At 34.3% G+C, this 11,475-nt stretch overlaps 2 protein-coding genes across 2 annotated transcripts; one reads left to right on the top strand and one right to left on the bottom strand.

Moving 5' to 3' along the window:
* The first annotated feature begins 1,096 nt into the window (after positions 1–1,096).
* Positions 1,097–4,744, top strand: LOC145594747 (protein SYM1-like). The gene is made up of 3 exons (XM_081651081.1): positions 1,097–1,460; positions 2,533–2,624; positions 3,971–4,744. The coding sequence occupies exons 1-3, from the start codon at positions 1,311–1,313 to the stop codon at positions 4,377–4,379; spliced, it is 651 nt and encodes a 216-aa protein (XP_081507207.1). The 5' UTR covers positions 1,097–1,310; the 3' UTR covers positions 4,380–4,744.
* A 1,607-nt stretch (positions 4,745–6,351) lies between these two features.
* On the bottom strand, positions 6,352–10,858 carry LOC145594505 (ras-related protein RABG3d). The gene is made up of 7 exons (XM_081650812.1): positions 10,631–10,858; positions 10,432–10,458; positions 10,225–10,324; positions 7,493–7,639; positions 7,320–7,400; positions 6,999–7,144; positions 6,352–6,748 (listed from the first exon to the last, which is right to left on the bottom strand). Exons 1-7 carry the CDS (start codon positions 10,681–10,683, stop codon positions 6,682–6,684), a joined length of 621 nt encoding a protein of 206 aa, XP_081506938.1. The 5' UTR covers positions 10,684–10,858; the 3' UTR covers positions 6,352–6,681.
* Positions 10,859–11,475: the final 617 nt, after the last annotated feature.

Genomic DNA, 11,475 nt, shown 5'->3' with positions numbered 1-11,475 from the left:
TGTTGTGAACTAGTGATTTTGCACAATGTTTTCGTCACCAATTAGTAAAAATCCTACCTAATTTATCGACCTCACGAGATAATTTTGAATACAACTATTTTAAGGTCAAGTTTAGAAGCGGGATTGTAAATGAAAAAATTGTGTTGATTCTATAAAGAATATGTATATCTTTGAGATTGGTGTGTTTAGTTTTTGACTTGGGGATAATAAATTTTCATATCTTGAAAATATTTACATTTTTTTTTTATTATATAACACTTATAGTATTTCATTACGGGAACTTTAGTCTATTCATTCTATTAATTTAACTCCTCTCTCATAAGTCTATCTTTAAAATGTGTAAATAGAAAATGTTAAAAGGGGGCAGTTAGAAGGCGGAAGGAAAGGGAGCAAATGGGTGAGAAAGCATCATACTCCTATACTAACATGGATGATTATTAGAGTGTGATTAAAAGGGTGATGCTATGTGTAGCTTTAAGAATTAAGAGTTGCATATAAGCATTATAAAAAATTTCCTAAAATGATATGAAATTGGAAAAATAAAAAATTGTTTGGATCGGTGTAACCATGTAATTAATACTCGGTCATTCTTAAAGTTTCTTATATGCAACCAACTGTAATAATTACTTTTATTAAGAAATGGTTAACCTAAAGATAGTTTTTATGTGGAATTGTAACCAAGAAGTGGTAGACCACTATTTGATTTGTGTGCTATCAGTTTGCAAAATTTGGTTATTTTACTCGTTATAATAAGATTATTTATTTGAGTTTGTTAATTATTTTATAATACATATTTTTTGTATGTATAGTATTTATCCAGAATATAAGTCATATACTCGGTAATAAGTAAATAGCATAACAAAGACTGTTTTCAAAATTCGATACCGGATGGCCGATGGCGGATGCCCCCATGGTTCATGCCCATTACTCACGCTTTGTATGCTGTGCCTGTATCATACTACGTATATGTGGAGTGTGTGAGGTGTGACCCTAATTCTTTTTTTTTTTTTTTTTTTTTTTTTGTGAGGTAAAAGTCGTTTTATTTTACACTCTCAGCCAAAAGAAAGAAAATAAAAGCCCTCAAACAAAATAAAAGCCCTCAAAAAATACCCTGAAATATCTAAAATTGCAACAATTTCTATGACATGCACAATTTGCCCTGATTTTCAACAAAATTTGGGGGCATTTCCGCATCTCAATGCCTAATCGATTAATCACCCAAAAACTTTAAAACCCATCTAAATTCAGGCCTCTTTCACTCAAATTTTCTCTCTTTTCAATCAATTGCAGTTTTTGTTAGCTTTTAGAAAATGTTGAGATTATGGAGATGGTATCAGAATTGCTTGACAGTACACCCAGTAAAGACTCAAATGATAAGTTCTGGCTTACTTTGGGGAGTTGGGGATATTGCTGCTCAAACCATTACCTTTTCCATGGCCAAAAAACCCCTCCAAATTTCTGTAAGAATCTTTTATTCTTTAAATTATTTTGGATCTTTTTTATTTTAATTTGGGTTGTTGGCGAAATGGGTTTATCTGATTATTGTTTTTGATCGTTTTCTGGGTTTTTTCTGGGGCATTTCAATTGTTTGGGAAAGATTCTAGTTTGGGCTTTTCAAGAATCTTTAGTGCATTTTTCTTTTGTTTTTTTGATTTAGGGTTATTGGTTTGTTTAAATATTGGGTAATTTTTAGGAAAGATTTCAATTTGGTCATATGAAGAATCTTTGGTGCAAAATTCTTGATTTTTTTAGGTTCTTAGTTTGGTTAACAATTGGGTAATCTCTATATGTAAAAGTTCCCAATTCCCATTTAAAATTGCTTTTTGTATGTTATATTTTGCATGGATTAAAAGGTTAAATAGTTATCGTTCAGTCTTCAGTGTAACATTGTTAGTTGATTGTTTTTAGCCAATGTGCAATTTTTATAGGATTGCCTCGTTAGTTCTCTTTCTGATTGCAATATAAGTTGCATTTTTGTTTGCAGATTTAATGAGTGGAGATCCAATTTATAGTCTGATCTTAAGTAATTAACTGAGTTGGCCCCATTGTTAAGTATCAATTATCTGTGATGGGTGCTCATGCGAGCGTGTTCATCGGTTATGCTAGTGTAGAGTCGTTAATCTGCTTAGCCTTTGAAAACTGTGATTATACGAGCTTCTGTCTCTTACCTTGTTTCTGTCCGGAAATGTTTCTATTGATTGATGCTGCTACATTTTAATCGGTTCTAAACCTATCTGAGCAAGGTTGTGTTTGGTTTATGTTTAATTGATATTTAGCTTAAAGGCGATTTTGTTTTGAGCCTGTTGATGGTTGTGACTTGTGAGGTATCAATGTTTGTTTTTGTTTTGTGTACAATTCTATCTTTCTAATTGTGAGCTAGGACAAGGTTTTGATCTGCTTGGGTGCATTGTGTTGATTCCTTTACTACACAACATATTTCTAGTCTTAAAGGAATCGAACAGGATAAGGACATCATATTCTCTTCTTAGTTGTTATGGTGCTAATAAGTTGTTACGTCTTTGCATTTAATAGGAAAAGGACAAGAAATTGAAGATCAACTGGAAAAGGGTTGCTGCAACAAGTTTGTTTGGCTTTGGTTTTATTGGACCAGTGGGTCATTTCTGGTTAGTCTTTTCTTCATCACTGGCTCACTACCACATCTGTGTACAACATTGAGGTTGTGTCACAATACATTAAAACAACTAATAAGTGTTCAAATTTACTTTTTTCTTTTTCTTTTCTTCTGGATAGTTTTGTATATGAGATTCCTATTGACCAAACATTTTTGTCTCTTTTCTATTGTTAATGTAGATAGTGAGTTCTCAAATAAGTATGTTTACTTGAAAACAACAAAATTTCTAATCGTATTCATCTTGAATTTAATAAGAATTTGAGTACATAATCGCTTTGGAATTGAACAACATCAATATTGTTGTATATGTATACTTACACCCAAGCTGGCCAAGCAGCATCATTAGGGAGGGTTATTGATGGACTTTTATTATTCTGAGGTTTAAGTGCTAATAAGTTTTGCTGTAAAAGTTGCTTTGTTCAGTGTCTTAGGGTAATAGATCCGTTGTTTTCTTAATCTTAAGCAAGTGTCGTGTTTTTATTCTGACTGTAATGAAAGTTTGATCCAATCTTAATGTGGTTACTAGTTATGAAATCTGTATGGCATCAAAACATAGAATAGCACATTAAGGATAATCGGCAGGAATCCTTTCACAACATTGAAGTGCTGCTAGTTCCCTGTTTGGGCTCAGGAAGTTTTTGGTTTAGTTTTGCTGCAACAAATACATTACTGTAATAGCATTATGATTCATAATTTTACCCTGGTAGCTTTGTTTGCCTTCAACTTGATTTTTTATTGCATGAGTAATTGATTGATAAGCTCTGATGCTATGTTGATCATAGAGATAAAAAAATTGGCTATAAATTGCTGTTATCTTAATTTTGTGGTTCATCCTTATAGGCTGACCCTTTGGGTGTGGTGGTGCTGGATGTTTGTGCATGAAATGACGGGGATGTATATGATTAAGTACTTAAAGACTTAATGAGTACATACTTCTCAGTGCGCGTGTTAAGAAGAATAGGCATGATGAAATGAGTAAAAAATGGTAGTTTTTAGGACGTGCATATTGAACTTTGAAGTTTCTGTTATATTTGCCCCTTTTGTTCTAGCACAGTTGCTATTGTTACTTGATGAAAAATCTTTGTCCAGCTTTTGTAAATTATCACAATTGTCCTCTATTTCTTTCTTTAAATTGCTTCGCTCAAGATTATAACCAAAATCACTCCATGTATTTTTAGGATGGTAGGGATTTCGTCTTTTAACTTTATTTTGGCATTGCTTTTGCTCTTTCTCTGCAAATCTGTTCAGTAAGCTCTGCTATCTGTTGTTGGAAGAATGAGTCCTTTTTATTTACTGAATTAATATAGCTGTAAATTATTGTCTTTGTCTGTCTTGTAGGTATGAAGGTCTAGACCGCTTCCTGAAAGTGCGAATGAGAATGCAACAAAATTCCTTTCGTTTTGTTGCCTCAAAAGTTGCACTTGACGGGATCATCTTTGGGCCTGTGGATTTACTAGTTTTCTTTACGTACATGGGTTTTTCTAATGGAAAGAGCGTCCCTCAAATCAAAGAAGATGTGAAAAGGGATTTTATCCCAGCCTTGGCCCTGGAAGGTGGTATATGGCCAATCCTTCAGGTTGCTAACTTTCGATATGTACCTGTGAGGTATCAACTTCTTTATGTCAACGTCTTCTGCTTAATAGATAGCTGTTTTCTGTCCTGGATCGAACAACAAGAAGACGCAGCATGGAAACATTGGTTTAAACAATTTCTTCATCTTGAGGGGCAAAAGGACAAAGGTGGATGAGTGAGGTTGTTATGTTACTTCTTTGATCCTGAAGCATAGATTGAAGAGTTTTTTCAAGAATCATGCAATGCCCATAGGTGGTTTTTTTTGGTAACAGTAATGTTGAAGTCATCCATTCCAATCCAATCATTGCATTGGTCTTTATACAAAAGAAACCAAAATTATGCTCGATTTTTTTCCCAGTAAAAACATTTTAGGTCCATATTCTGGTGATATGTTAAAGCTTTCCTTGCTTGCTGGCATGGAATTCTTCTAATTGTAAGATTGAATTCGTGAAAGAGCAAAAAATGCTGAACATGCAGGTGAAGCATATGCCTTTTAATGTTTTGAAGTGGAAATGTGAAAATTTTAAATGATTTTATCAACCTCTGATTACCAAATGTTTAAAATTCTCCTGGTCATGTTTATTTGAAGACAACAATACTTGTTTATTGAATTTTTGTAGTGTTCAATACAGCCCAAGGGGTTGGTTCTTGTTCTTTTCTGGGGGAAAGAATGGATATTGTGCTGGCTAGCACTCGTTGTACCTGGCTTAGATGGAATAATGCTGTATGAAGTATGTTCTCGTCATTTTGCTCACTTGTTGACGTACATCAGCTGGAAGACTGATGAACAATAAATTTAGGCCTTGAGATGTGCAAGTATTTGTTTGATAGGGGATTGCTGTCGTTGAATATGAGAAGTCTCACACAGTCATACCCTTCCTATATCCAGATTTTACGGACAACATGAATCTGAAATTGGGAAGATTTCAGGATTCAAGAAGATTATATGAATTGGTCTCAAAAATAAGAGAACCTTTGTTGGAACATCTGAACCTAAAGAGACGGAAGAAAGAGGGGACCTACCCTTACAGGGTTCCCTAGTTCAGTAGTACTTTACCAAAGTGTAGTGTATGGTAGGAGAAATTGGCTGAAGGTTGCTGTCTTCAATTCGGACAATCATAGGGAAGGTGGTGCGTTAAATATGCTTAGTTCTCTTTCTAGGTTGGCAATGAAGAACGAAGTCATTGCTTGTTTATCCAAAGGAAGATTCCCAACTAAAATATTTGGGGTCATAGTACTCCAATAACGTTGAGCCTTCCCAAGCTGAGAGACTACATGTACTTGTCCACATTCCATATCGGTACCAAGTCACACGTTAGTGCACTAGTGTGGCTTATCTACTCATCTAGCGGTAATGAGCCAGCAATCTCAGGTGGATAACATGAATTCATGTCCTTGGGAATTTGGGATTACTCATTAGGTTGTCCGCGATTTGGCCATTCAATTTCCTTATACAACTTCCACCAACAGAGCAGTCCCATAAGTATGCAAGTCCCTTTACAATATTGCCTACCAGGTTTCTACACTGTGTATCTCCTCCCTCATCTCCGACTAATGGAACGTACGAGTAAAATTGATTTTTGGACATCATGACATGCTTTTCTTCCTTTCTGCTAATTGTTTGAGAGTTAGTAAAAGCTCAACTTAATTATGTTCTCTGTTTATGTTATAATCAAATTATATTAAAATTGAAGGGTCTAGAATATTAATATGCAACTTAATTATGCGTTACCATCAAATTATATTAAAATTGAATGGTCTAGACTCTAGAATATTAATATGTTCCTCGCTCTGCAATATAACCATACTCTTTGATCTTTCCAACTAAGTTAAAACATCTTTTATTTAGTAATGCTCTCTCTTTTGCATATCTCCTCAAGCTTTCCCAAAAAAAAACTTTGATTTACCAATCACAACTTCATGGAAGATATATTCAACAACTTCGTCAATAACTCAATATATTTCATTTATGTATTTAGAATGATCATACCATCATTATATAACACAAATCAAAGAGGAAAATAATCCATTGTGTTATTACTATTTCTTCTTTAGCTCACTGAAGACGAGTTTCCTTGATACTACGTAGTTAAAAACCGGTGCCATTTTCTGTGTTATCGAACCCTGCTATTCTTCAAAAGAACATGTCCAAGAAAGATTCTTGATTCTAAAAGAAAATGATACAACGTAGACACGTAGTTATTGATCATTACACTGATGTCAAATAAATAGCGTTTGGACCAGAAATCAGAATGCACAGGATAAACAACTACAACATAGGCTCACTGACAGCAACAACGAAGCTCATACAATATACGTAGGCACTTAGGCAGCAATAAGAAAAATATTGAATTATGACACAATGAATAATCACTTTAACTCTCTATTTGAGTAATGTACACAAACTGAAATTGATTTAGTTTAATAGTTGGTGATGAGTGAAAGTTTGAGCCAGCCAATATCAACAAAAAACCAGCCTAGCAATCACATCCCGATGACCTCTGTTGCTGTCCGCCAGACATGTCGATGGTGTCCGGAAGATATCTAATTAAGAAAGGCATAAGCAAGTTAAGCATTTTACAGAGTATGAGACCCGGGGGGGGGGGGGGGTGGTGGGCACAATAGGTTTTTAAGTGCTCAGTTATTAAAGTAAGAATATTCTACACACCATGCATAGCATATTAGCATTGTAATTTAGTAAGGGAACAAAGATAATTTGAAGGGAAAAGTGATAGAATAGACAATTGAAACCAATGAAGTTGGAGAGTAAAGTGTATATGATAATTAAACTCACGTATCCTCTTCAGGCTCATTTTTAATGGCATTCTTTGCTATGCACTGAAAAGCAGCTTCAACGTTGGTACCATCCTTTGCAGATGTTTCGAAGTAGGGAATATTTCCTTTGGAGGCACACCAAGCCTTGGCTTTCTTTGAAGACACCTAGAGACAATCATATTAACTTGTGTTACCACTGGCATTGAAGCAATAGAGCAGTACAGAAAACATGCCCAATATGCGAAAACACAATATGCCCTAAGAATCTAAGATTAATATGTGTATTGAACTATTGATCATCTCAAACCAAAGACACCACAGATAGACAAAATAGTCTTACCACTCGGCTGTTTCCACCATCCACGTCTATTTTGTTGCCTAACACAACGAACGGGAAGTTGTCAGGGTCATGTGGACTAGCCTGCAATTAATAAAAGAGAAGTTATGACAAGAACAACAAAATGGCCAAAAAAACTAATTAAAAAAAAAAAAAATAAGCTCATCAACAATTACCTGTAACAAAAAGTCTTCTCGCCATCGGTTGAGGTCATCAAATGATTTTGTGACATTAACATCATACACAAGCACACAACAGTCTGCACCACGGTAAAAGGCCACACCAAGACTTTGGAACCTCTCCTGTCCAGCTGTATCCCATATCTGAACAAATGACACCTTTTCAGCATTGGAAGTATCAAATCTAAAAAAACGAACAAAGAAAATTTCCAAACTGGAAAATGAGGAACATAAAAGAAAATCTAGACTATAGGGTCAGATGAAATTAAAATATTATCTTGCTGATAAGCTGCATAGTAGAGCCTAAAACTTAAAGTTTAAAAGTGCTGGCAAAAAAATGAGTAAACAGGTAATATACACCAATTTTCACAATTCCCATCTAATAAGTAAGGTTGGCAAAGAGAACAGACAACTCCAATCTAATAAGTAAGGTTGGCAAAGGTGAACAGACAACCAAACAAATTTGCAATTCTAGTACCACAACTTCCTCATATGATCCTGCCAAAAACTAATAAATTAATCTTTCCGCAGAAGATAGTGTGAAAGTAAACCTGAAAGCCAATGCAATCCAACTCAACCACCCACAACATCCTGCACTAAATTTATAACATGAATTCAAAGATATAGGTGTCTCTGCCTCCCTGCTCACTGTCACAAAGATGCACACAATTTTATTTGAGGGGGACCCAATGATATGATCACAAAATTGAAGAGGTGTGAGGTTGAGCAAGTTGTAGCAAAATGGAGACTGCAACAAGCAAAGTCTCTAATGGATCACAAGGATGCAACATTCATCCAATATAAGAAAGAGAGGTCATGTTAGAAGAGAAAAAGAAAATACTCTTTTTATGGTGAATAATATTTAACATTCATATATATATATATAAGTAAATAAATAAAAAATAAAAAATAACCCATAATTTGTTGCCAGAAAAAAGAACTTCGGATAATCATTAATTTAATGCATTTTTTTATAGCCACACCCCAATTGAATCCACATATAGTATGAATGAAAGGGGGCAAAAAGATGTGATGAGACAAATCACAAGAATATGGCATAAATTAGCAGGTAGGACAATACAGAAAATATAAACAAGACATGTGGGTAAGATCACAAAAGTCATTGCCTGATGAATAGCAAGACCAGTCCAGAGGACACATTTTGTAACAAATGGCCTAAGCAGACATTGAGTGCATAAGAGGTATTCAAAGATCAGCTTGCGAATTTGTTTTATCGCATTTTATTAACTTCATTCAAATAAGAGTTATACCCGTAAGGCATTCTTCTGTTTTCAGTATGATATCTATCATCATCTCTACATTCCTACGCCCTTTATGTATATAGTTTGGATGTGCGTGTGCCATACACATTTACAACAATCAATTTCAATATTTCATGTGAACTAATATTTGTCATAAAGCATCTTCATATTAGTGCAAACGGAAAATCCAAACACCCATATTCCATGTGATATTTTTTCATATAAATTGTAAATCTTTTAGCAATATTTTCACTAGTCAGTAAAACTACGTACGTTTAATCCTCCACAGACCTTGATCCATGGCTGGATGACCTGGAATCCTAGATCTTTACCAAGTGGTGGTGGTTATTTCCTAAAGACCAAAGTGCTACAGAGCCTTGATGTTCCAGTGGTGGTGTGCTAAACAGTTTGCATCAAGAATTTATTTCTTCAAGATAATACTAGAATCTATCCCTAGTAACCAAAATGTCTCTTTTTTTTCAAGGCTGGTCATCATCAGTAATCTTACTACAGATTAAACCAGGTAAATGTCAGTCGGGTCAGGTTTGCCTTGCTCCATCAAAGTTTCCGGGATTGAATTGTAAATAGGCATCAACATACAGCAAGCTTTCGTGATCTCCACTTAACTTAGTCTAAATTCCCAAAAAGGCTTCTACAAATAGTGCACAGTAAGCTTATGTTAACTGAACCCTTTTCTTTTTGCTGAAAATATTATGAATCACACTTCAACCCAATTATTTACTACATGTATAAGTGCTCCGAAAAACAAAGCATTACTAACATATGCTTGCAAAGACTTCTTGACTATAAGAGAGCAGTATCTACCATCTAGGCTGTTTGGTCGATTTCCAAGACATATAGTCAAGAAAAACCTCAATCAACTAACCGAACTTTGTATCTATTAATCAAACCTTAGAATGTATAAATGAATTTCAGCATTGGACTAAGGTTCTAGTATACATATCAACTACTTATACTAATCTTCTTTGCTTATCTAAATTCTCCCACTATGCTTGGTGATCCAAATGTTCAATGGAGCAAGTTAACTAGCAAGACTAATATCACCATAATCCATTGTCATCAAGGTCGAACCCTTACAAAAGCGACAATAGTTTAAAAATTTTTATAGCCCACTCAATAGAGTGTTTGTGAAGTGAATAATTTTCACAGCCCTCTTGCATTTGCATTTTAAGTACAATTTACATACCTACATCAAGCCTTTACTAAGAGAAAATGCAGGCAGCAAACAGACAAACAAACAACAATTAATCCCCCGACAATTACTTGAATAACATCATTCAAAAACAGATGTTACAGACAAGGTTTCAGTATCAATAAAAGAAAATTTCCATTGATTATGAACATTACAACACCAGTAATTCGAATGTTCTATCACTCTATCATGCACAAGAGGACCCATTTAAATAACAAAAAATTCAAGAAATTTAAAAGCAGCAGATGATTCACCTGCAATGTGAAAAGCCTGTCATCAATCTGAACTTCCTTTGTCAAGAAATCCGCCCCAATTGTAGCTTTGTACTGATTACTAAACTTATGATTCACAAATCTGATCACATACATTAAGGCTAAACCAAATCATACAATACAAACAAACCCCAGAAAAAAATAGTAATTCTTTCAATCAAATCAAAACAAAAATGATGAAAAGGATACTGATTCATCAACGAAGTTTTTCCAACACTGCAAATCAAATCATACAAAAATTACCCAACAAAAGAAATCAAAGATCACAACAATAATTGATAAAATTGTAATCATTACGATCAAATTAGGGAAACATTGTTCAGTTATTTATCATCTTACAGAAATTAATGAGACAAAAAAAAAAAAAAGAGGGAAAGAAGGGAATTACCCACTATCACCAAGAATGATGACCTTCAAAAGCATTCGACGGCGAGACGCCATGATTAGTGGAAATTGCAATGAAAAGTTTCAAAATTTGTGAAAATTTTGAAGTTTTGATTTGATTTTGAATCTGGTAATATACTGTGTGAGTTTTGCTTGCCTTGCAAAGAAGAGAGAGAAAGAGGTGGGGTGTGTGGAGCGAGATTATTGTTCAAATTAGGAAATTATTTTTTATGTATGAAATAGAAAGGTTAATAAACTTCCTACATTAGGACATTCTTTTGTGTGGTTGTCTAAGTATTTGATTTGAATTTGATTTTGAAAATGTGTCTTAATGCCTATAGTATAGGCATTTATACACGATCTAATCGTTTAATATATTTTGGTTCTAGTATGGATGTCGGCTATTTTAGTTGGTTAAAGTCTTGAGGATGGTATGCAAAATTTAAAATCAAATCTCGTCTACATCATTTGTCTTTTGTGGCTCTCTCTCTGCCAATAAAATTAATAATGCTTTCCAATCTGATGCATTTATGATATATGTATAGCTCGTATACTCTATGTTGAAGATAAAGGAGTTATGTTTGATTGTTTGCAAATGAAAGTATTCATCCAAAACAAAATAGTGCAAGTCCTAAGAAACATTGAGCAATTTTGATGACAGTTGGTCACTATATCGGTGTTGTTAAAGACTACTCGTACTTGATTGAGATTGAATCTCATCAACATCATCGTCTTTTATGAGTCCTACACCTAAATATACGATAGGAGACTATCTGCTGATCTGCTCAATACTTGGTATAATCCGTAGGAACACCAGATAAAATATGCATAAATGTGAGTCAGGACATG

The sequence above is a fragment of the Chenopodium album genome, chromosome 19 (genome assembly GCF_948465745.1).
Source record: "Chenopodium album chromosome 19, dcCheAlbu1.1, whole genome shotgun sequence".
NCBI classification, from domain to species: Eukaryota; Viridiplantae; Streptophyta; class Magnoliopsida; order Caryophyllales; family Amaranthaceae; genus Chenopodium; species Chenopodium album.
This window is presented reverse-complemented; position numbering and strand designations above follow the sequence as displayed.

Coding starts and splice junctions, on each gene's coding strand:
- LOC145594747 (XM_081651081.1), top strand. CDS start 1,311: ATGTTGAGATTATGGAGATGGTATCAGAATTGCTTGACAGTACACCCA. Junction 1,461..2,532: donor AAAAACCCCTCCAAATTTCT/GTAAGAATCTTT, acceptor TGCATTTAATAG/GAAAAGGACAAGAAATTGAA. Junction 2,625..3,970: donor GGACCAGTGGGTCATTTCTG/GTTAGTCTTTTC, acceptor TCTGTCTTGTAG/GTATGAAGGTCTAGACCGCT.
- LOC145594505 (XM_081650812.1), bottom strand. CDS start 10,683: ATGGCGTCTCGCCGTCGAATGCTTTTGAAGGTCATCATTCTTGGTGAT. Junction 7,640..10,224: donor ACAGGCTTTTCACATTGCAG/GTGAATCATCTG, acceptor TCATTTGTTCAG/ATATGGGATACAGCTGGACA. Junction 7,401..7,492: donor GAGAAGACTTTTTGTTACAG/GTAATTGTTGAT, acceptor TATTAATTGCAG/GCTAGTCCACATGACCCTGA.